We start from the raw sequence: 25,670 nt of genomic DNA on the forward strand, positions 1-25,670 counted from the left end.
ATTAGTAGAAAGAATGAACTATTATATTATAATTAATAAGGAAATTTGTTATTATTTTGTCTCGGTAAAAAATGATAGATAGTGACTTTATTTCATAAAAATAACAATGTTTAATACTAATTATTTAAATTGATCTTAAAACGTTCTAATTTAATATTATTAAAGTGCGTTAATATTAGGAATTCAATTGCATTATTAATAGAATAAACTATGATATTACAATTAATGAGAAAATTTGATGATATTTAATTTATTTCATAAAATTAATCATTTTTAATACTAATTAAAAAGAAAAGTTGATAGTTCCTAAATGTTTCTTTTCCTATAATTAAGGAATTATTTGCATGAATTATGATGATTTAGTTTCTACTTTCAAATTATGTATTAAGTTGTTATGATACTTTGAAAAAATACTTTAAATATAGTAAATGGAATATGTAGTAATTACACATTTAAATAGATTTTAAAATATTCTCAATTAATATCATTTAATCATTTTATTGTCATCTATAATTACTTGTAGATCATTAAAATATTCTTTTGTAAAAATTGTACGGATGAAACATATAATCAAGACAATGTTACAATTTTTAAATTTAAAATATTATAATAAGCTATTAGTAATTGTACATAACCACTTCAACAAAAAATATAATAACATTGCTCTATATTAGTTAGAGTTATATTATTTATTTTTTCTTTATAATTCTCATAGCTACATTCCATATCTAATGACATATACATTTGTTAATTTTGATAATCCAATAGATGTCATAATTTAAAGTACTTATCCAAATCAACAAGATGATTAAAAAATGAAATTTTTTATAAACAATGACAATATTTGAATCAACTATTGAAATTATTGATCGAATAAATGACTATGTTTTGAGTTTAATTCCAAGTAAAAATATTTATAATCCAACTCAATCAGTTACTAAGTTGTTGATGCAAATATTTTTAAACTTAATAATATTATATGATGAAAAGAACACAACAATTCTAATTCTATTGATATGTGTAATGTTAATGAGGGTCAAACATTCAACCTATTAACTCATCAATTTTTAAACTCATTTACAATTTTTGGGTTTCCATATCATAAAATTAAGTTCTTTCGCACTATGATATTGTATATATTTAAACTTTGTCAAAATGAACAATGAGAGACATTGAATTTTGAATGATATTTGAATTTCAAAATAAGACAATTTTAAGTTCTTTCTTACACTTAGAGAGACAATCCATATGTAATATTCCATATGTAATATGTATGTTCTTAAGTTCTTTCTTAAGCATGTGTCAAAAAATAATACCGTGCAGATTACAAAAACAAAGTTTTAAAGACTATTTTTTTATGAACACAACCACTCAAAAAAAAATGACACATTTGGGCCTCTAAAAATTACTTCCCTCCTCCTCTCCTCCCCTCTCCAACTGGATAGCTTGTAAAAAGAATAAAATTTAAAAGATCGTCAGCTAGTTGGAGAATAATTGCACTGCCGCCGCCGTAGTCAAGGACTCAAGGTAGCGCTCACGTGTTGCCGGTTTTCAGAGTTTGTGGTTCTCAATTTTATCACCTTTTATTTTTGTGTTGCTATCATTTTCTGTTTCTTCATAACTAATGTAAACTATTCCACTTTTAATTCTTCATTTTGGCTTTAGATTAGTGGGTACCTATCCATATCTTGTAATAGTGGATAAAAACTCCAACTTCGATTGGGTACTTTTAAAAAATATATATACAAATTAATATAGGATTAAGTGATTTTGATTTGGCATGATGCCCATAAATAATGAAAAAATGAGAAGAAGAAAAAAAGTGATTTTTATGTAATGGGTCTCTGATTTTGTCATTGAAGAATTGGTTTTACTTTAATTTGCTACCATCGTAGAAAATCAAAGAGGATTATAGGAAATGGCTGCTGCAAGAGCTTCTGGGTTGGTACTGTCACGTCCAGTTACTTTTGTCACTGGCAATGCCAAAAAGCTTGAAGAAGTTCGTGCTATCTTGGGCCAGACCATTCCTTTTCAGTCCCTCAAACTTGACTGTAATAACATCACTCTTTGCCTATACCCATTTCTCAAGAGGAAATTACAAACACATCTCCCGAGGTTTAGTTTAATTACACTTGATATCCGTCTTGTTTCAAAAGTTACACTTACTGTTATTGGCTGCTAGGCAACTTCAAGGTAGGTGTAACTTTTGAAACAAAATTAGTGTTTGGTGTAATTAAGTCAAATATGAGGGAATGTGTCTTGTATTTATTTTGTCATTTATTCTTACTCTTTATGAAAACCTACTTTTTGTAGGTTTTATTACTGTTGAGTTTCCTTTCAATTTAACAGTAACAAAACCTACACTTGGCTGCCCAGATCCCACTATCTGGAAGCCTCGCGGGCTGGGTTTTTTGTTACTGTTGAATTCTCTGTTATCTTTCTTAGAGGTATTTTTTTCTTTTCCAGTGCCAGAATTGCAAGGGGAGCCTGAAGATATCTCCAAAGAGAAGGCTAGATTGGCTGCTGCTCAGGTACTTTAATAGAAAGCCTTCATAATTTTACTATCATTTGAAATGTTAAGTAGTTTGTTACATCTTGTGAATGGTTTTTCCACCATAGCATTTCAAGGTGGTGTTTAAATGCACGTTGTCTTATGTCACTCATAGTGTTTTAAATATGGTCTTATGCTGTATTTCTATCAAGATACTGAGATTATGAAGGCTCGATTATAGTAGTTATTTACATGCATACCTAGACTTATGTGATTTTAGTTTGGTTTCCTGTATTCCTCTGTCTCTAACCTTTTCTGTATGTAGGTTAATGGACCTGTGTTGGTTGAAGACACCTGTCTCTGTTTCAATTCCTTGAAGGGTCTTCCAGGTAGATATAGTTTTCTTATTGTTCAGTTCTATGAAATCTGGTATCGTAGAACTTGACACTTTTTTCTGATTGTGTCAAACTTTGACAGGGCCTTACATGTAAGTTCTCTTTCACTCTAATCCTTCGCGCTAAGGTGAAATGTATTCTCCCTCCTATCTTATACATCTTGAATGCCTCATAGAAGTGATATTTCTTCTTTATTCTAGTTTACAAGGTGTATAACATTATGCAATGATTGAGAACCAACAACAAAACAACCAAACCTTTATTCCACTAGGTGGAGTCGGCTACGTGGATCGAATGATGCCATAATGCTCTATCTATATAAAGGGTGCCAATTTATAAGTTTTAGAATTTGTTCCCCCCTTCTCTAAATAAAGTCTGATGCACGCTAAGCACTTCATAGCTCTTTTCATATCAAAATTTAATGAAGTTATTTCGCAAGTTAATAATGACAAATATGTGACTTCTTCATACCAATTGTTTGTCTTGGTGGAAAAACTGTGCATGCTATTGATTAATGTTTGCCTCATCCATATGTGTGTTACCCATTGTTCTGGTTGGATTCATGACCCTGTAGATCAACTTTATAGTTAGAAAGAAAACTTATATCTCTTTTTCTTTTACTGCATCAAAATTACCCTGCTATTGTTCTATATTTTCAGAGAGTTAAGGAAGTCATACAATTTGCATTAAATTTGTATTTACTCAAGTTGGATCTGATTTCAATGTTTATGATCTGATTTAAGGACATACTCAAAACTGGCTTAATGCAATGTATGATGTTGATTGAAGTTGGAACTTCCAATTGAATGTGCTCCTAAGTAGTCAATTGCGAATAGCGGAGCGTAGCAGCCGTCTCCAAAAAGACTATAGTGTCATAGCAGGACAGCCACCACAACTAAGAAAAAAATATAAGTAATTTATAGTCTACATATATAAATACTAAAATAGATCATATGAAAGGCACATTTCTAATTAATAGTCAAGATAGTAGTATTACATATTCTAGAGCTGATCGAATTTGGAGGTCATAGTATAGTTGTATCCCACAAAATTGAACCACCCAAAGATGATGTGAAAATTGCGTTCAAACAGTTTGAAAAGAGAATCAATAAAAAGATGATGGGGCAAACAATTAGGAACCAAGGAAAAATCCTTTTGATAAAAGACGAAGTATGTTCGTGAATTAAGAAGCCTTGCAATTTTGTTCTATGTTGATTAAGAACATGGAAGCAACCAAACATGTATACTGGGGTTAGGAGGAAGAAGAAGAAAAGGAGAAGGAAGAAGAAAGAAGAAAGAAGAAAGGTAGAATAGAGTAAAATTCACATGACCTAGGAAAATAAATGTGTTAAGTAGAAGGGAAAGAAGGGGAGGATTAAATTATCTGAAACCCTAAGGGGGAAACCTACCTCCTATTAAAAAGAGGGAAAAAAAGAATTTTCTTCTTTTAAGTTAGGGTTCCAGTCGCAACAAAACACGTAGCGGGTTATGACTTGCTATTTGATCGGGCTTCTACCGATATTCAACCTGCTATAGATGCTATGGCCATTTGCACAACTATCCACTATGGTGTCGCGAGGAACAGACGAACCCTGCTACACTCCGCTATCGTGGCACTATAACACGCTATTGACTAGCTAGATGTGCTCTCCAGCATTATTTGATATCCTTCTAATTTAAAAAGTAACAACTTTTGTCTTAACTAATCCCTTTGCCCTTTCTAAATCAAATGCCTTTCAATGTCAGAAACCTACCTCAGAATTTGTGACCAATGCAAAGGAGAAATTTCAAAATTGAATTTTGCTTGGCAAGCCTGACAACAGAAACAAACTCCGTAATACTAACTTTTAATAAAATCATAGCTTGATTCACAATATGAAATGAATGACCTACTTTGAAGCAACCTCAAAGGAGAGCACTTCCTTTACAGATCACAAGTGAACTCTCTAAAATTTCCTTGTTGCATAACTTTCTAACATAGGTTTTCCCATTACTTTGGAGCTTATGATTTCATGTTCTATTTCACTTTCCGATGGGGGTTCTTTTCATCCTTCCCTTACGGTAGTACTTCACTATTGGCTACCCAAGAGTATTTTGCCTTGCAAGGTGGTCCTTGCTGATTAACATGGGATTCCATGTGCCCCTGCTACTAGGGTCAAAGCGTAAGCTAGTGCTGCTTTTGGCAACTGGATTCTTGCCATAGTTGTTTCTTTTTTATGTTTTGTGAGGATGTCTTATCCTCTTTCTTCATACTGTTGTCTTTTCTTTTAACAATATTACTTTATTTCTCTCTCTTTCTGGCTGTACTCTTACATGGTGCATGTAGGTCACCCATGCCATTTTACATTCCCAACCACATGGAGCTATTGTTCATCACTTTACCCTCTAATAATAAAGGAGCAGCACCAACCTTCTCCTTAATTGTTTTCATGCCTAGTCTTATTTGTCCTAGTATGTGTTAGGAATAGATATAAACCTCCTATTAAACATGTGTACATTAGGAGAAATAAGCCAAAAGTATAAGGCAGGGGGGGTAAAGTTGTAATAAGCTTTTGTTGAGTTAGTTAGGAAAGGAAGATTATAAATAGAAGTTAGTTGAGGGTGAAGGGGTATCTGTTCAGACAGTTAGGATTGGGAGGGAAAGTAACTGATTCAAGAATCAGTTACTCTGAGAAAGTTTACTTCTCAAGGTGTAATCCACATTGATTTTCAACATTGTAATAAGATTCAATTCAAGATCATTTTCGATCTTGAATATTTCTTCTTCTTCTATTCTTAATCTACTAAATCCAGTTCTAACACTGGTATCAGAGCACCATCCTGGTGCCTGATCACACACGCTTCTGATTCTTGAAATTGCGCATGGTTTCTACGAGAGGTATGGCCAGAAATGCTGAAGAATGGGTTCTGGAACGCGAGGAATTGAGAAAGGAGAGAGAAGAACAGAGGATTCGCAATGAAGTGAATGAAGCGAGGATGAAGAGGTTGGAGGAGACACTGGCTCAACTCACCACCAGAGCTAGGGTTTCTAATGTTCGTGATGAAGGAAGTGAATTCGGGGAAGAACACGAAGGGACCATAGAGGCAGGGAGAGATGGAGAAAATTGGAGATCCCAATTTTTTCGGGGGTTGATGCCTTTGGATGGACTCACAGGTTGGAAAGATACTTCTTGTTAAAGGAAGTCACTGAAGAGGAGAAGATGCAGGCTACTCTAATGGCACTTGAAGGGAAGCCACTCAGCTGGTAAAATTGGTGGAGCAGGTGCAACCCTCATCCATCTTGGGAAGGGTTCAAAATCGCGATGGTTAGGAGATTCTAACCTTCCATGGTGCAGAATCCCTTCGAGAAGTTCTTGGCTTTAAGACAAACAGGGACAGTGGAGGATTATGTGGAAGAATTTGAAAAGTATGTGGGAGCTCTGAGAGAGATTGACCCTGAGTTTGTCATGGGAATCTTCTTAAATGGGCTCAAAGAAGAAGTTAAGGCAGAAGTCAGGCTTTATGAACACCCCAATTTGACTGAGATAATTCATAAAGCCCTTATGATAGAAGAAAAGAATGTAATATTACAAAGGAAGGTGAGTAGTAACAATTATGCTAGGTCAATAGGATTTACTTGATCCAATTTTCCTAGTAGATCTATAACTCTTGAATCTAAGCCTGAAATTGAAAGGAAGTCAGACCAATCCTCTGTGGGGAGTGCATTTGTTAATATGAGTAATGCTCAAACAGTTGATGGAAGCAGGGGTAGGGGAGGGGCATTCAAACATTTAACTGGAGCAGAATTAAGAGAGAAGAGGGAGAAGGAATTGTGTTTCAGGTGTGACGAGCCCTTTAACAGAGATCATAAATGTAAGAACAGGCAGTTTAGAATGATTTTGTTGGAGGAAGAAGAAGAGGAGGAAGAATTGGATAGTGAGGAAGCTGTGGTGGCTAATATGCACTCCCCGCAATTGTCTCTATGGGCTATGGCTGGTTTAACATCCAATAAATTTTGGAAGGTTATTGGGTGTGTGAAGGGAAGAGAAGTAGTTATTCTCATTGATTGTGGTGCTTCCCACAATTTTATTTCCACCAAGGTAGCAGAACAATTACAATTGGAGACTCAAGTCACTCCAAGATATGTGGTTGAGGTGGGGGATGGGCATAAGGTTCAGTGTCAAGGTAGGTGTGCTCAGCTGAGATTTCAGTTACAAGGCCTGGAATTCTCTCAAGAATTCTACCTATTTGAGCTGAAGGGGGTGGATGTGGTGTTGGGCTTGGAATGGTTAGCTAGATTAGGAGAGGTGAGGGATGATTTTGGTAAGTTGGAACTAACTCTGAGAAGGGGAGAGGAGGTCCATACCATCAGAGGATATCCAGCTTTGACCAAAACTCAGGTTTCTTTTGGAGCTTTCATGCAATTGTTGAAGGATGAAGGAGAGGGGTTGTGGTTGCATTGTTCTGAATCAGAATCTTCCCTAGTTCCTTCCTCCCTGGTTCCAGAAGAATTAGAGGCCATCTTGCATCAGTTTGTTGAGGTCTTTGCTGACCCTGAAGGCTTACCTCTCTAAAGGGATCATGATCATGCTATCTACCTAAAGGAATGAGCTAACATTCCTAATCTCAGGCCTCATAAATATCCTCATTACCAGAAAGCTGAAATTGAAAAATTGGTAACAGAGATGCTACAAGCAGGGGTCATTAGACCAAGTATTAGTCCATATTCTAGTCCCATAATTTTGGTGAAAAAGAAGGATGGAGGGTGGAGATTTTGTGTGGACTACAGGGCCCTAAATAAAGTAACTATTCCCAACAAATTTCCTATTCTAGTGATAGAGAAACTGTTGGATGAGTTGGGAGGGGCTCAGATTTTCTCTAAACTGGACTTGAAATCTGGTTATCACCAGATTAGAATGAGGGAGCAAGACATAGAGAAGACTGCCTTCAGAACTCATGAGGGGCACTATGAGTTCATGGTGATGCCTTTTGGCCTCACCAATGCACCTTCCACCTTCCAAGCTTTGATGAATGAAGTTTTGAAGCCTTTTCTCAGAAGGTTTGTCCTAGTCTTCTTTGATGATATCCTAGTCAAAGCAAGGATCTCTATTTTCATGTAGGACACTTAGAAAAGGTGTTAGAAGTGTTACAAAATCACTCTCTTAAGGCTAATAAGAAGAAGTGTACCTTTGGCCAGAAGAAACTAGAGTATATAGGCCATGTGATTTCAGGCAAGGTGTAGAGGCAGATCAGTCCAAAATAGAAGCCATGTGTTCCTGGCCCATTCCAAGAGACATTAGAGGATTGAGAGGATTCTTGGGCCTCACTGGGTATTATAGAAGATTTATGAGGAAGTATGGGTTGATGGCCAAACCTCTGACTGAGTTGTTGAAGAATGAAGCGTTCAGGTGGTCTGATGAAGCTACCACAACTTTTGAGGTTTTGAAGGCTGCCATGGTTAGCTTACCATTGTTAGCAATACCTGATTTTTCTCAAATGTTTGTGGTGGAAACAGATGCATCTAGCAAGGGAATAGGAGCTGTTCTTATGCAGGGGGAAACCCTTAGCTTTTTGGAGTCAGGGCTTGTCACATAGAGCTCAACAGAAGTCTGTTGATGAAAGGGAATTGATGGCCTTGGTTCAAGCAGTACAGAGGTGGAGACACTATTTGTTAGGGAGACACTTTATCATTAAAACTGATCAAAGAAGTCTCAAGTTTCTTACTGATCAAAGAAGTCTCAAGTTTCTTACTGATCAGAGGTTGTTCACAGAGGAACAATTTAAGTGGGCTGTCAAGCTAATTGGAATGTACTTTGAGATCCAATTCAAACCAGGAAAAGGGAATTCAGTAGTTGATGCATTGTCTAGGAGAGGAATGTATGCTGCTTTGTCTTTGGTTTCAGTAGATGATAAAGAAGAGTGGACTCAAGAGGTGACTCAGGATTCCAAGTGGAGATAAGTCATTCAGGACCTTCTCATTACACCAGGGTCTCATGAAGGTTTTGAATACAAGGGAGGGGTGCTAATGTACAGGGGCAGGTTGGTTCTGGCCAGTAAGTCTGATAGAATTCCTAGCATTTTGAAAGAATGTCATGCAACTCCTGCTGGTGGGCATTCTGGATTTTTTCAGAACCTACAAGAGAGTGGCAAGTTGTTTGTATTGGATAGGCATGAAGAGGGATGTCAAGAAGTTTGTGGAAGAGTGTGATGTGTGTCAAAGGAATAATCATCTAACTTTAACCCCTAGGGGATTATTACAGCCCCTACCAATTCCCAATCAGGTGTGGATGGATATCTCAATGGATTTCATAGGGGGCCTTCCAAAATCTTGTGGTAAGGTCACCATCTTTGTTGTGGTTGATAGGCTCACAAAGTATGCCCATTTCTATGCACTAGGCCACCCCTACTCTGCCAAGGAAGTAGCTGACTTGTTTGTTAGGGAAGTAGTCAAGCTGCATGGTTTCCCCTCCTCTATTGTTTCAGACAGAGATCCAGTGTTCTTAAGCAGATTTTGGAAGGAAATATTTCGAATGGCTGGCACTCAGTTGAAGCTTAGCACCTCCTACCACCCCCAAACTGATGGACAAACAGAGGTGATCAATAGGTGTTTAGAGGGGTATTTGAGATGCTTTGTAGGGCCAAGACCTAAACAGTGGATGCAATGGTTATCACGGACTGAATTTTGGTATAATTCCACCTACCATAGTGCAACAGGCATGACACCATTCAAGGCTTTTTATGGCAAGGATCCCCCTCTGCTCATCAATGCTGGAGAATTTCCATCTAAGGTAGAGGAAGCAAACCAATTGTTGCAGAGAAGGGATTTAATTTTAGAAGAGCTGAAACAAAATTTGTTGAAGGCTCAAGAGCAAATGAAGAGACAAGCTGATAGACATAGAAGGCAAGTGGAGTTCAAGGAAGGAGAAAGTTTATTTCTCAAGGTGTAATCCACCTTGATTTTCAACATTGCAATAAGATTCAATTCAAGATCATTTTCGATCTTGAATCTTTCTTCTTCTTCTATTCTTAATCTGCTAAATCCAGTTCTAAGAGTATGCCTCCTCACCCACTTTCATCTTTTCATGATTATAATCCAATGGCACAACATTCTGATCCATACAACATCGTGGGTTTGGTTGTGGTTCAATAAAACTTCCCCTTTGGTTTTATTGATACTCTACAGTCACAATATGCCTAAGGGAGTTATCTACTTCATCCATCCTGATTGCATCTGGAGCATGGCTTACTTCTCCATTCCTCCACCCTTCTGTAAAATAGACGCAAGTATTTTAAGGTCTTGATTTTGGGAACTTATCCCCAATTTTTCGTAAAAACTAGTTCAATAAAAAGAATATTTTATGATGTTGCATTGTACCTATAAATTTCTTATTAGTTAATAACATAGGTTAACTGGTTAAGGTGTCATTTTATGCCAACCCTGTAGGTTCTTGTTGGTATTGTGTTAAAGTTGTCTAATTTTTAGTAAGATTTGTAGTTCGTAAAGGAAAGGTCTCTTGATGAACTATTATATTTATCATTTTATCATGAAATTCCTGTAGGTCCTTGCTGCTTTTTATTTACTTGTGTCTAATTTTTATTCAGTAAGCATATAAGTTGGTAATGGCAAAGTCTCTATGATCTTAGTCAACTTGATTTCGTTTTTATTCAGTGAGAATTGTGCAATAGGATTGTAGATATGATAAGTTGGACACATGAATTGTTGAGCGTTCCGTCATGGATAGTAGATACCATTTTAAACGGTAGCTTTGAATTTTTCTTGTACTTCTCCTTGTTGGTTACTTGGGTTTGGTTTCTATTACATACAAGTAAATGATTCTGGCTTGGTACTACTTGGAACTTTTTCCTAAATTATTCAGTACAATTGCCTGAGTAGCCTCACACAAGTGCTATATGCATGGATTTAATTAAATCATTTGTAGACTTGTCTATTTATCTCAAAATTTAATTCTGAAGACTTGCAGTTGTCCTCTTCCCGTGGTTTCGACATGTATGTTGCTTTTATTCAATATATAGCCGACCATATTTTCAGCTTATCCTTCTTGTCTTGTCATGATATTATGTCAAAGTTCCTAAACGATCATATTTACTTCTAATCTAATATTGGTTTTGTATCTCCTATAATTTTTCCCTTTTTGAGATATATGTTTCGGCGACATACATACAAAATGCACACACGTATATATAGAGACATCCAGAGTCCAGACAATTATATCATATGTGCGTAGCTGTACAAAAAATAGTATTCTATATGCTGTGGTTTAAGTGTCCAATCACAAGGTCATTTTTAGAGGGTAGAATAACACTAGTAGAAGCCCAAACTCCAAACCAAACATGCACTTGGACAACTAGGCAATTGTACATTTGGTTTTACACAAAGATGTAGTAACAAACAATAACAACCAAGCCTTAACCTTACTAGATGGGTCGGCTACATGGATTGAACGATGCCATAATGCTCCGTTATAAATACAAGGAAATAGTACAGTGACCAAATTTAGATTTTGGGAAAAAGTAAATCTAAATCATGCAAGAAATGAAAATCTAGGTTCAAACTTGGTGGACTTTCATATTTTCTGTCACCCTTGGTTTCTCTATATTCTGCTTCCTGCTGGTAAATATCCTCAATAATATAAAAACATATTTACCTGATTTTTTGATCAACTAGTGAGGTTATTTATATTCAGTATTTGGATGAGACATGAGTTTTTATGCAAAATCTAATGGGTTTGAAAAATCATGCAGCAAGTGGTTTCTACAGAAGATTGGTCATGAAGGTTGTACCTTAACTTCATAATCTTGAACTAAGTTTCAAAATTTTAGTGATTCGGTTTTTCAGGATGCCTCAAAATCATAATCATTCATCTGATTTGTTTTACAGGACTCAACAATTTGTTGATGGCATACGATGATAAATCAGCTTATGCCTTATGTGTATTTTCCTTTGCTGTTGGTCCAGATAGTGAACCTATCACATTTTCTGGAAAAACTCAGGTATCTCTTTGAATTCCCTTATGCTTTTAGCTAAATATTTTATCCTAGAATCACTTGTTGACTTTTAGAGTGAAATATAGAGGATGCTAGCTAATAAACTCTTTCAAAGTTGAAAACTTGAAATAGTAGAATTATAAAAAATTGCAATCAATTCATTCCATTTTTTTGTTTTGAGAATAATGTATCTTCTGGTGTAAGGAGATAAGCTATCTCCTCTAACCAACAAAATCATAATATGTGTGATATTTAATTATTTTTTACAAAATATTGCTAAAACAACACAAAACAATACACATGTCATACTCGGTTGGAGGAGACAAGTTATCTCGTGGTATGAGGAGATATTTTATTCTCTTTTGTTTTTCGAGGATAACTTGACATTTATATTTTGTTAGAATCACAAATACCCTGTCATATACGAGGAGGAATCCGTTTACATTCAAATTAAGTTACACTGTTTACATTCAATTTCAGCCATTTTTTTTTAATCCAATGGATCAAATGAGTGAGTGAAATAAGTCATGAGAGAAGAAAAAAGGAATCTTAGATATATTTAAGTTTCACCCATTTGGTGTGTTGGATTTAAAAAATTCAATGGCTGAAATTGAGTGTAACTAGTTTAACTTAACTTGGGTGTAAACGAATACTTCCTTATCATATCCGTCTACAAATCTTGATTCAAAGCTTTCTATGCTTGGGGAAATTTATTTCACTTATTAAGGTTGTTTTTGTGAGTATTATAATTGGAATAGTGTTATTACTGATTACTCCATAAAAATCGATTTCCACTTTTTCAAAAAGTAATCCAAGACTACTATTGTCCCTATATAATAACTTTATGCATGTGAATATGAATCTATCGTCCTTCCAGTATATAACAAATCCTCTCTTTTACGATGATCGATTGAGACAAATTATACGCACTTTCTCTAATAAAGTAGTTAGTGATAAGTATGACTCACTCGTTTTTGTTGCTTGTTTGCCAGGGAAAGATTGTTCTTCCAAGAGGGCCGAACGAGTTTGGATGGGATCCAATTTTTCAACCAAATGGCTATGACCAAACGTATTTCCAAGTTCCAACTCTTTCATGTCATGTTTTTTTTAAGAAAATAAAATATCTCCTTATTTCAAGTTATTTCCTCATCCATTAAAATTATAAAATGTGTCATATTATTTAGTTTTTAGAAATATTTTTATAGAAATAATTAAACAGGATATATGTCACAATTTCAGTGGTTTGAGAAGATAACTTATCTCTTGATATGTAGATTCATTTTTTTTCTTCAGGGTTTCATTTGCTAATTTATTTCTAATCGGTTTCATTGTAGTTATGCAGAGATGCCCAAAGAAGAGAAAAACAAAATTTCTCACCGCTCAAAATCTCTTGCACTTGTGAAATCACATTTTGCTGAAGTTGGATATACTTTTCAGATCAACAATGAGTGAGTAGTTATGTTGTGTTGTTGCCATTGTGGCAGATTATAGGCTATTCAGGATTATTAATATTGGATGAAATTGAAAGGAAAATGTTTCTAGCAATAATATTTTTTAATAATTTTGTTTGTTTTTTGAATTAATGATTTCTAGAAACAGACACTTAACTTGTAAGGGTAAGATTATATATATCCACCATTGTTGGTGAAAACCTAGTGTATTGGCTATATAACCACCTAGGTGCTATAAGTCTGTTATGTTTAGTTTCAGGAAATTGGATTCTGAATTTATGTTGGTTGTCCCTTATGATAAATTATCAGATACAATAATAATCCTTACTTCTGAGTAAAATTTGACGAGCCTGCAATTGTTCTATTTGTACTTATGAATGCATATTTAAAAATAGCATTGCATTTTCTAAAATTTGCTATATTTGGTTTGGTCCCTTCTAGAATATGGCTCTGATAAAGTTGTAATAATAAACTTGAAAGGGCCCATTGTGTTGGTTGAGAATAAGAATCAGAGATATAGAGAAGGGTGGGACCATGGAATGGAGCACGAATGTCTAATAATTCTATACATTTTTTTTATTTTTACAATAATGCTAACATTCTCAAACATAAGAATAAGGGAAGAATATATTTGTAGTCCTACAAATTGTGCTACTGGATGTATTACTCTATGTAATTGGTTAAAAAATTATAAAGTTAATAATTAATTATTTTTTCTAACTAATTACATCTAATGACATATACAATGACATAATTTGTGGGACGAGATGTGTACCCAAATAAGGAAGGGAACGCATGCTTTGTCTGTATTGATTTTTCAAGAATAGATTTTTTCTTTTTACATTGTTTCGTTTGTTAGTGAAACTATTATATATTTTTAATCTGAATTAAGGCATAAGCGATAATTATGGATGACTTGTGCTAATACTCACTACGTTTGTTACTCTTAGGTCTAGATCTGCGATACTTATAGATTCAAAAATATTAAAAAGAATTGTGAGAATTTTATATAAATGTGTGTTTATTTCCTACATTCCTATATGTTTTTAGTTAATTATCAATAGAAAAAATTATAAAATGTAATTTAAACTTTTAAATAAAATTTAAATTGACTATTAAACATAACTCATTTTACTTAAACAAACATAAAAAAGAAAGTCATTACTTCAACATTATGATGTAAAATTGATTTAGTAAGAAATGTTTAATTAACATAACATCACATTATGCATATGAATTAAAATATAACATCACATTCCTTAACAATATAGCATCATTGTTTAACAACATAATAATTAGATTTATAAATTAATATGTCATTATAATTAAAGATTAACAATATAAATTACAATTATGATTAACATGATATTGCAATTATATTGCTATATATGTCACGGATTTGGGTATTTTATTACCGGGATCCAGACCTATCCAATAGTGAGTCTCAAAATCTCGGAACTCAATTATCCACGTGCCAAAAAATATAAATCCAAACCCGTCCTATTACGGATATCCGCGAGTTAAGTATTATTATACATGTTCTTATTAAGTTATCATCATATACTCTTTTATATATTCAAACGTAATCTTTTTACCCAAAATAACATATATTCAAATATAGTCTTGAATATAAAATATACATACAAAATCATAATTATTTCTTAGGGTTCTTTTCATGTTTTCTTCTTTAGAGGACCAAACTAATTTCTTTATAGTACTGTGCTAATTTCTTCCTGTAAGTATCATCAAGAATCAAATCTAGATCTTTGAATTTATACAATACTTGAAGTTTTTCCTTTTTAATCACTAAGCGATAAAAACAATTCTGACACAAAGAGTTACTAGTTGAGTCACGAATTAGACCGTTCTCTTTAAGACATTATATGGTACTGCAAAAAATTGTGCAAGTAGATTATCAACAATAATATCTTCAAGACAAAACAATCCAAATGATTGTAGCAATCACTCACTGCGTTGTGAAAACTATTCTAGAATTACAACTACAAATATGACTAATGTCACTGTATGACTATTGCCACTAATACCACGGAAAAAAAGGAAAATATTGTTAGAAATGCTTCGTTAAAGAAAGAGAGGGGGAAAGAAGTTGAGAAAATGTGTCCCAACGAGTGCCAAGAGCTCGAAGGCTCTATTTATAAGTTTGGGATCCCACATGTTCATAAAGGCAATGATCCAAATCGCAACTGTTATAAAAAATGAACAGTCAAATGAAGCACTAGTAGAGTGTGCGGGATATACACTAGTAGAGTGTGCGGGACATACACTAGCATGTGCCCAATGTTCAAAACATGTGCATGACACATTGTGAGGAATGCTAACATGGTGTCGTCTATTTATTTTTTAAAAACCCGAACACGAGCTAAGTCGTGTGGTCATCTGGTGTGCAACTCCTCACATTCAAAGAACACAACTCTTACTTTTAAATATTCTCCAAATTCTCTACCCAATTTAGAACTTTTTATTTTTTATTTTACACTTTAAAAAAATTAACAACCTCCACTTGAAATTAAAAAAAAATAAGAATTGTAATAGAATCTTTAAGATTGTGTATAAACAATGGAGTCTTATAATTTGAACATTTGTATAATTAGTAAAATTCAGATTTTGTTAAAGTAACTCGTAATCTTGAACTCTATCTCTGACATCAAACCACACAATGTTTTCAAGAGTATATTTTATAAAGCATATGTACTAAAAGATCATGCATGTCTATCCAAATGTAGTGAATGTTCTAGAAATTTATGCCCAAATATGTTCACAAGAAGCGGCCTCCAGATCACATAAGTATGACTGTCAAGAGTACTTCTTTATCCTAGGTATCCCACTTCAGTTAGAGTATAGATCTCATCAAGAGTTTCTATTAACTCACCCTCTCATTACTTCATGCTTCTTATATAGTATGTTAATTTCATATCACTTCATTAGTTGTTGTTACACATTGAACCTATTTCTTTGAATCTCCAGTTAGTTAGATTATATTATAGTCAAGAGTGATTCATCCTTTTATGGGCAATAGTCACATTCTTTTTGGATTTTCTTTCAAACGAGTCCTTTCATCAAATGATTTTCTAGATTCTCATCAATGTGTATATGATTCACTTTATCAGCTCCAGTTAAGAGTAACTCACTAATAATGTTCTACTTATGATATATTTGTTATTTCTTACTGTTATAATAATGATTTCAATTTTTTAGTAGCCACAATATTATCTATTACCTATATAATAAAAAAAAGTTCCCTCAAATACATGTGTCATCACCTCCTTGAATTGCCACATGTCACACTTACAACAAAAGTTTTCTCACTCAAAGAATTCTACCACCTCCAATAACATTTGTTATTATCTCTTGATACATGTCTTTATCATTTATTCTTCTTCTTTCTTCCATATTTTTTATCTCTCATTTTATTACTAATTAGAGAACCTCATTTCTATTTCACTCCTTCATTTCACTACTCTACTTTTCTTCAACCATTTTTTTTTCTCTTCTTGGTTTATATCATTCTTCCATTTCAAAATTTCTTATTTTAAACTGATTTTATGCATCTAGATCTATTCATTGATTTTTTTCTTGAACATCAAATCATAGGTTTATAAATATTTTAATACATTATGTTATATTAATCATATATGGTGGTGGGACGAATGACATTCCTTGCTTTTGAAGGAGGGAAAATCTGATATGAATATTTCAAATGAGTATAATATTTATATATAGTCAGTGTAAAAATTTATACATCGTCATTGTATTATCTATCATATTATTTCTAAAGAGTTGATAATAATTAAATATGAATGATATATTATACAATGAAAGTGTATAAAACTCTTACACTATTAATAAATACATTTTTCTCATTTTATACTATTGGAATGTTAAAAGAGCTTAATAAAATAGTTCAAGTAAGGATGAGATTTAAGGAGTTACCTTAATTGTTGGAATGGTTAAAGTAAGAATGTCTCATAATTACACTTTTAAACTAGACAATTATTAATAATTTGACCATGATACATTTATTAGACTCTATAATTAAAGATATATTGTGAATCTAGCTGGCTCGATTGGTATAATTGCTTGAATGTTTATTTTAAGGATTAGTTAGTATTTTAAACATTCAGCAGAAAATATAAAAAAGAGTAAAAAAGAGATCTATTTGTGCTCAAAATATATCCAAGTGACGAGATAACAGTGGGAGATCTTGAACTTTAGTTTAGGAGGGGCAATAATATTCAATTGTAATTTATAATTAAAATTAGTTGAATAACAAAAATATAAAGAAAAATAGACAATTGTTTCAATGTTTCAAAATGTACAAAAAATAATAATTAAAAATATTAAATAAAAATATACATTCATTTAAAGTGCTACTCTTAGTTAAAGACTTCAATTCATCGAAGATTGAATTAAGAGTAAAATTTTCAGATATTTACATTTCAATATAAATCATCATGTTATGTACAAGAAATTCATCTTCTATTTTACTACATAAGTTTATTTGATTGTGTTCGTTACTAAAAATGATCTTCCTATAGTAGTTGAACCAGAATATTTAAGATAAACTGAATTACTTAATCAAGCAAATTATATGCATTCACTCTTACTTTATCATCAAAGTTGCAATTAATTCAGATATGATTGATATTTTTTCAAGCATGAATTACTAACGACATCAATAATAAAAGGTTAAAATTGAAATCTCAAATAAATATTTTCTTACTCGCATTAAAGTCTATAGGTATAATTTTTGCATAAAAATACATATGTTATAAATATTAAATGATTTATAAAAATACATAGAATTTTATGACTTTTGTTGTAAAAGTTTGACAAAGATAATTTGTGATCTTATAATATTTTCTTGCAAAATCATTATGAACTAAAATGAAGTAAATATTATAAACAATATCTATATTTATACATGTAAAAAACTTTATCTATATCTATAATTTTTAGAAGGAAGGTATAATTTGTATAAGCTAAAAATATATATTAAAATAAGCAAATAAGTTTTTTTCTAAAATTAGAAAAAAAAAATTCAGGGGGCAGTTGCCCCCAACTGCCCTAAAGAACCTCCGCCACTGCACATGTTATAATTCATCAAATTTCACCCTCATACACCAATAGGAATGTGGCTTCCTATTTGTTCTCTCACTTTCTTATTCATTCATTTTATTTCATTCCATAATTTAATCTTACATTTGTCATTTGTCATATTGTAGTAATATTGATAATAATTTGATTGATTATGAACTTAAATGCTCTTAACCATATGAATGCACAAGTAACATATTTTTTTCTTAACCATATGAATGAATGCACGAATAACATGTGTGTTCTTAACTATTAGAATGCACGGGTAATATGTGTTATTAACCAAACGAATACACGAATAATATATGTGTTATTAAACATATGAATACATGGATAACATATTTGTTATTAACCATGTGCCAAAAAATTATTGCCCCGTGCAAATGCACGGGTAACTTACTAGTTATAATAGATCAAAATAGTTTGTATCGATTTTTCTAATAAGGAAATCTTTTCAAGCAAACCTCTTAGTCAACTTACTTCTCCACTAGCAATTGTTACTGCTATTATCTCAAATTTCATTATAGACAAAGTTATTATCTCATATAGTGTTTCAATATACATCACAGTATCCTTTAAGAATAGTAGGAAACTCAATGTATCCCAAAGTTCATTGTTCTCTTGAGGTGTCTCATGACCTTCTTAATAGTGTGCCACTATTCTATACCTGGTATAGTAATAAACCTACATAATAATCTTGTGACATAGATAATGTCAGATCTAATATAATGAGTGACATATCTAAGGCCATCAATGATCTATGTGTACTCACTTTGTCATATACTACACCAATATTAGAAAACAATTTTACAATTAGATCACATGGTATGCTACGAATTACAATCAAAATGGGTATATTTTTGTAAGACTTTCTAAATGTAATGAGAGTATTCCAATGAAATTCCTTCTTAAAAATATTTATTTATCCTTCATGTGTAACCTTAAAAATCAAAATATTTTATAATATTAATAAATAATTTTATATCCTTTTTAGCACTTAAATTAATCAACATGATCGTTTCATGCATTTCAAATAAGCTTTGATTTATTATGATGTTTTATAGTTTAGATTTGATTAAGGATAAGAATTGGTTCAAAACAAGAATAATATTCTCCTAAATTTGATTTAAAATTATTAACTAATATTTTTAATTTGGCCATTTTGGTTTTATAGTAGCCCTTGACATATTATACTCTAAAGTTTAAAAGTGGATAGTAACTTCTCCTTTTACAAGTTGACAACAACTCTTATATTATAATATATGTTTGTGAACACTTATTCTTGTCCAGTCTAGAAAAGGCTTAAAACTTTTTTTTGTTCATATAAACAATTTCTCGAAAAAAATAATAAAGTGGTTTTTATTATTTATTTTAATTTCTTCAAGATTATAATATTAGGTAAATAAAAAATAATTAAAAATACTTTTTATGTATTTTTATAATTAATTTTGAATTTATTAAAATAAATAATGAAAAGTACTAGGTATATTCCTTTAGGAAGCTTCCATTATAAATTTTAGAAAATAAATAAATAAAACAAAAAAATGGTCAAATCAGTTATGTTAAAATCCCTAAAACTGAGTAATTAGGTTTATCCAAAATTGAATTTTAAATAACGATTTTAGGGATTAGGTGATACAATTTCTACTATAAATAGAGGTGTTGGAGTTAATGAAAAAATCACACTGGAAACACTGGAAACATTGAGAAAACATTGTTGAAAAAGACATCTGAAAAGAGAATGTGAAACACTATGAGAGAGAAAGTGGAAAGTAAAAGTGATGCACTATGTACGATAGCACAATCGTTCCGTGCTCTCGTTCTTATGTTGAATCACAACGGTTGATGCATATTTTTCTTGTGCGGAATTACTCTACAAGAAGTTTTGGACTTCTTTGGATGTTGATTTGTGGCAAGAAGTTTTGGACTTCTTTAGCTCAATCCACTATGGAAGTTGAGATGATAGCACTAGCAACAGCTAGTGAAGAAACAAGTTTACTGAGAAACTTGCTTGCAGAGATTCCCCTATGGGAAAAATCAATATCAATTGTATTGATCCATTGTGATAGTACCGTGACTATTACAAAAATTGAGAACCGCTTTTACAGCGGTAAGAAACTACGAATACGTCATAAGCACAACATCATTAGAGAGTTACTCTCTATAGGAGTTGTTAGAGTGGATCATGTATGCGCTAAGAATAACTTAGCAGATCCTTTAACGAAAGGACTAACTAGAGAGAATGCTCATAATACTTCTAAGAGTATAGGACTATTGCCCATAGAACGAGGATCACTCACAATGGTAACCCAACCTAACTGACTAGATATCCCAAGAAATGGGTTCAATGGCTAATAACGAGTTGTGAAGTGATATGAGAATGAACATGCTATAAAATTATGAGAAGTGTGATTTATGCAGTATATGTAAGGATGAGTTAAACTCTTAATGAGATCTATACTCCAATTGGAGTGGAGTATCTAGGCTACAGGAGTACTCTCAATAGACTCACTTATGTGAATGTGGAAGTGGAGGCAGCTTCCTATGAAATTAAGGGAATAAATTTCTAGAGCGTTCACTATACTGGGATAGACGTGCATGGTCTTTAACGCACGGACTTTACAGAATACACCATTGAAAATGTTGTGTGTGGTTTGATGCTGGAGATAGAGTTCAAGATTACGAGGCACTATAGTAAAATCTAGATCTTACTCACTATGCAGAGGTTCAAGTCACATGACACATTTATTTATGCAAAATCTTATTAAGACCGCGAAAATTCTTGGAAATCATTTTTTTTTAATTTCAAGTGGGGGATTGTTGGAATTTGGTTTGTTAGAAGCCATTAGTGAGACTTTTTGGTGTAAAATCTAAAAAACTCTCAAGTCCCACATAGAAGAGTTTCAACAAAAAAAAACAACTCTCAAGTCCCAAATTTAAGAGATGATGAACTTAAAAAAATATCATGTTATAAATAGAAGCCTTCTCCCTTCATATTTTCTTGCCCTAAGTTGAATGCGCTTTCATTCAACTTTTTCTTTCTCCCTCATATTTTTCATCGACACCTTTCTGGCAAACTTCTTCCCCTTTCTTTCTATGGCACTAAGAATTGGCACATGCAGCCAAATTGTGGGAATTTCGAGAACTGATATTGGTAGTCAGATTGAGGGAAAAGAATTGGCACGTGTAGCAATATTGTGGGTATTTTGAGAACTGACACTAATAGTCAGATTGTAGAAAAAGAGTTGGCACGAGTAGCCATATTGTGAGTATTTTGATAATTGGCACTAGTAGCCATATTGTGGTGGGTGCATTTGAGGTCGGTTCTTACAGTGTAGTAAGAATTCCATAACAGAAATATGTGTGTTTTTATCTTGGGAACAACGTGGTTGATAGTCCACTTGCACATTTTGGGCAGTGCCATAAAACGTCTTAAAGAGAACGATCTGGTCGTTACTTAGCTACTAAGTATTATTTTGTACCAACTCATCAAAATGCATTACTATTTAATGATCAAAATATAATTTTAACAAATCATTTTTCTTTAATAATACTAATCAGAATTTCAAAATAATAATATCAACTAGCTATGTTAATATTCAAAGGGATAAATAGCAATAATAAAAAAATCAAAACAATTACATTTTTAGCAACAAATTAACAAACTATTTTTTTAATAAATAAAAATTATTGCTAATAAAATAATCCGAACTTAGTACTCAAATAAAAAATGACAATTAATATAATTATTTGCTTTAAAACACATTGTAACAACTTTTATAATGATATAACTTTTTCGGGATTAATAAAAAATGAAGGAGATTGGTGGAAATGCTTCTCATCCTCAATTCATCTTCGAGTGGTCACGCTACGTCGTTTCTTTTCATTCCATTTATTCCTAAAATCAATAAAAAAAACTATTATTTTCAATTAAATTAACAACTAATAAAAAATCATTTTTCACTAATATGTTAATATCAATACTTTTCACACAAAAAAATAAATTTTGTTAATCGCATCAAAGATAGAGGAAAGGTCGCCTCTAAAAGCTTTTTTTTTCAACTCATCCTTTAGACGGTCACGCTACACCACTTCTTTCCTTAATTAAAATACTCAATGAACAATCATACTCCAACAAAGAACTATGTAGCCTTGATTTTCTATTGACTATAAAATACTTAAGAGCAATGTTTATCTTGTCAAGCACAACAAAAAATAAATAATTTTTTTCCCTTTTAATAATTAATTAAATAACAAAGTAAGTCTAAATATAATATAAGTAATACAATTTAGTGAGGGGTATTGTTTAAAATGGACGGATATGGTGTTAATACATTCTTTATTCTGTAACCGACTTCCGAATCTAGATATCAAAAATCTAAAGCCCAAAGTGATTAAGCTAAAATATTTTTTTATATTTTTACTATAAAACGTAGTGACGACTCTAATAAAGCTGTACGGTTGAAAATTGAGGTGAGACACTAGTGACTCCTACATTTAATTTAAAATTATTAACTCCCATTTTTTATTTGGTCAATTTAGTTTTATAGTTGCCCTTGTCATATTATACTAAAGTTTAAAAGTGGATAGTAACTTCTCCTTTTACAAGTTTGACAGCAACCCTTACATTATAATATATGTTTCACATCTTCTGATCATACTTCAAATCTCTAAATAATAAAAGTAATACTAATTAGTAATTATCATTTGTGAAATGTTATTTTTTGAAAAATCAATGTAAAATCTTGCCATGTGGGGCCCTGTTGGATCTTATGGGATGATGAGAGTCTTCAATTTTCAACCATGCCTAAAATTTTCACTAGTCACTCATTCTGTCATGCAAAGTTTCCAAGCATTGCATATTCCACGTAATCTGAAAGGGTTCTCAGCATATGACATATTTGGTGGGACTGATTTGACATTCTAGCCTCCGTTTATTACTTGATTTTTTTTAGAGAAAAGAATCACGGACTCCAAAATTATGAAATACACATGTAAAATAACTCTTAAATCTTCATTTTTTTTCTTCTTCCATAACCTGACTAGTAAACTGATGATAGAGGTTCTTGAATGTGTTGGGCTGATTGAAGCTTTTTCTCTATGGGGACCATATTTCCTTCCATAACCTGACTCGGAAACTGATGATTGAGGTTCTTGAATGTGTTGGGCTGATTGAAGCTTTTTCTCTATGGGGACCATAAAGGGTAGGGCTACTGTTCAATACCAAAAGCCATTGTCGGTGCAATAAAGTTTAGATTAACCCTCTAATTACTGTCTCTTACTTTTGGCATCAATTACCATTTCACAAGTATGAGAAAGTCATAGATGTTTTATTTTTTATGTCTTTGACTGAGTAATTAACTTTGGCAAACATGTGATATTTGGGTAAAGTTCACCTCAAAGTGATAAATTTGAATTTTTGACTTTGCAACTAAGTCTACCTGAGAATGCAGTGCACTTCCACTTTCATCAGTCACTTTTACATGTCACTAAATTAATTATTAACACTTTAATATTATGACATTTACAATTTCTATAATTAAAGTGTTAGCCAATGTGTGATTTCTTATGTCCAAACATCTCAGAATTTCACAAACTTACATATTCCCTTGTTAAATTTTTACACCATTTAAATACATGGTTAATCACATGTATTTGCCTGTTAATGAATTATACTACAATAAATACATATTATTAGTAATAATTAGCATGATAAATTTATATATCATTAATTGTAAAAAAGTTGGGTTAGAAAGTAGTGTGAAATCGAAATTTTTTGTTTTTGATTCGTCAAATTTACCAAAAATAGCACTAACGCTCACTTTTCTGTATGTTTCCACTCCCATCTTTCTTATTTATAATGTATTTTAAAACTTTTGGAACGTCAAAATCAAACTCAGTTATATGTTGAGCCATTCTGTTGTTAACCAATGAAAACTGGGTCCTTTAACACAATTGTCAATATCATTAAACTTCTATAACGCTAGAGATATAAATTTCTGCCAATCTTGGAGTAAAAATCAAAAAAAGGATGGGGCCTAATTGCTTAATTTGAGCAACAGCTTTTGAAGTGACATATTGGAGAACTAGAATTGTGCTACTTAGTACTTACACAACATTTCACTGTCAACTACAATACTAGCTTATCTCTATTAAATAAGTAAAATCACAAGTAGGATTGTATAAAATTGAAGAGAAAAATATTTGCATTAACGGTGTATAATTTTTTTACCCTGTCAATACATCATCCATCAATCATATTTAATCAACTTTTTAAGAAAGTAATCTAAATAAATAGTAGATGATATAGTATCTATGTATAAATTTTTGCACCCAGAAACCATGTCTACTAGACTACTAGTTGTATCCAATTGTAAAGGGCAAAGGTGTGTACATGACATTTTTCCAATGAAAAAAGTGGAGTGATAAAGTGAATGGACTAATGGCCTAACTCTAACCCCATATATGATCTGTAACCCAATTTTAGCCAAGAAATTCCCACATGACATATGGGCCCTATCTCACATGCAGAAGTGGTATAGTCTTTAATACAATCTAACCATGTGCATTGAGCACTTATAAGTGCCATGTTTAGCACTGTCCCTTACCCTCTCTACAAGCATTTACTAAGTCATCCCAACAAGTTGTTAAGGTGCAGACATCCCAGAAGAAAGACAAAGACAATTGGACAGTCCAATTTGGGTAGTCCACTTGAATTTACACTGCATACATTTGTAGTAAAAAACTTGCGTTTAATTTGAAAAAATATTCACTAGTTGACCAGTGATACTTATTTCTCCTGTTGCACAGTGACATTTGTGGACGGTAGCACATGCCAATTAATATCTTTTTTGTTAATGACTTAGATAAATCCAGTTTTGTATTATTAACTCTGAGTTTCTCCTACTTACAAATTACCTAGCAAAAAAGTCGTCTGCGTCAATAGTGGAATTCTACTGGTGTCCTTATAAAATGAGTTGAATACTTATTAAAAGAGTCAAACCATGCTAATTGATACTTTCTTGGAGACTTTTTAGAGACTTTTAATTGTTATGGGAGGAAGCCTTTATTAGAGACATGCTCCTATCAAGTGCACTTGGAAAAGTTAGGAAACAGAATTCACTATAAAAGGACACTTGGAATCATCACATGGTCCTGTTCCTAATTTCCAATCTTGATAGAGTAAAAGTCATGTAAATAGCAACCTAATAAGTAGTTAACATTATGATTTTG

The 25,670-nt window shown here is 32.4% G+C and overlaps 1 protein-coding gene across 2 annotated transcripts; it reads left to right on the forward strand.

The window, feature by feature from the left end:
• Window positions 1-1,377: 1,377 nt before the first annotated feature.
• LOC109338705 (inosine triphosphate pyrophosphatase) lies at window positions 1,378-13,522 on the forward strand. 2 transcript variants are annotated; one of them, XM_019575993.1, is made up of 9 exons: window positions 1,378-1,519; window positions 1,896-2,051; window positions 2,467-2,531; window positions 2,817-2,880; window positions 2,969-2,978; window positions 11,629-11,660; window positions 11,765-11,877; window positions 12,864-12,940; window positions 13,206-13,522. In XM_019575993.1, exons 2-9 carry the CDS (start codon window positions 1,919-1,921, stop codon window positions 13,321-13,323), a joined length of 612 nt encoding a protein of 203 aa, XP_019431538.1. In that variant the 5' UTR covers window positions 1,378-1,519; window positions 1,896-1,918; the 3' UTR covers window positions 13,324-13,522. The 2 variants fall into 2 exon arrangements, with proteins under 2 accessions (XP_019431538.1, XP_019431537.1); XM_019575992.1 differs by having other exon boundaries at window positions 1,390-1,527.
• Window positions 13,523-25,670: the final 12,148 nt, after the last annotated feature.

Source organism: Lupinus angustifolius, unplaced genomic scaffold (assembly GCF_001865875.1).
Source record: "Lupinus angustifolius cultivar Tanjil unplaced genomic scaffold, LupAngTanjil_v1.0 Scaffold_39_17, whole genome shotgun sequence".
Taxonomy (NCBI): Eukaryota; Viridiplantae; Streptophyta; class Magnoliopsida; order Fabales; family Fabaceae; genus Lupinus; species Lupinus angustifolius.

Bases quoted from the DNA above. Each gene is read 5' to 3' on its own strand.
- LOC109338705 (XM_019575993.1), top strand. From the start codon at position 1,919: ATGGCTGCTGCAAGAGCTTCTGGGTTGGTACTGTCACGTCCAGTTACT. The intron at 2,052-2,466 runs GTAATAACATCA...TTTCTTTTCCAG, and splicing joins TCAGTCCCTCAAACTTGACT to TGCCAGAATTGCAAGGGGAG. The intron at 2,532-2,816 runs GTACTTTAATAG...TTCTGTATGTAG, and splicing joins CTAGATTGGCTGCTGCTCAG to GTTAATGGACCTGTGTTGGT.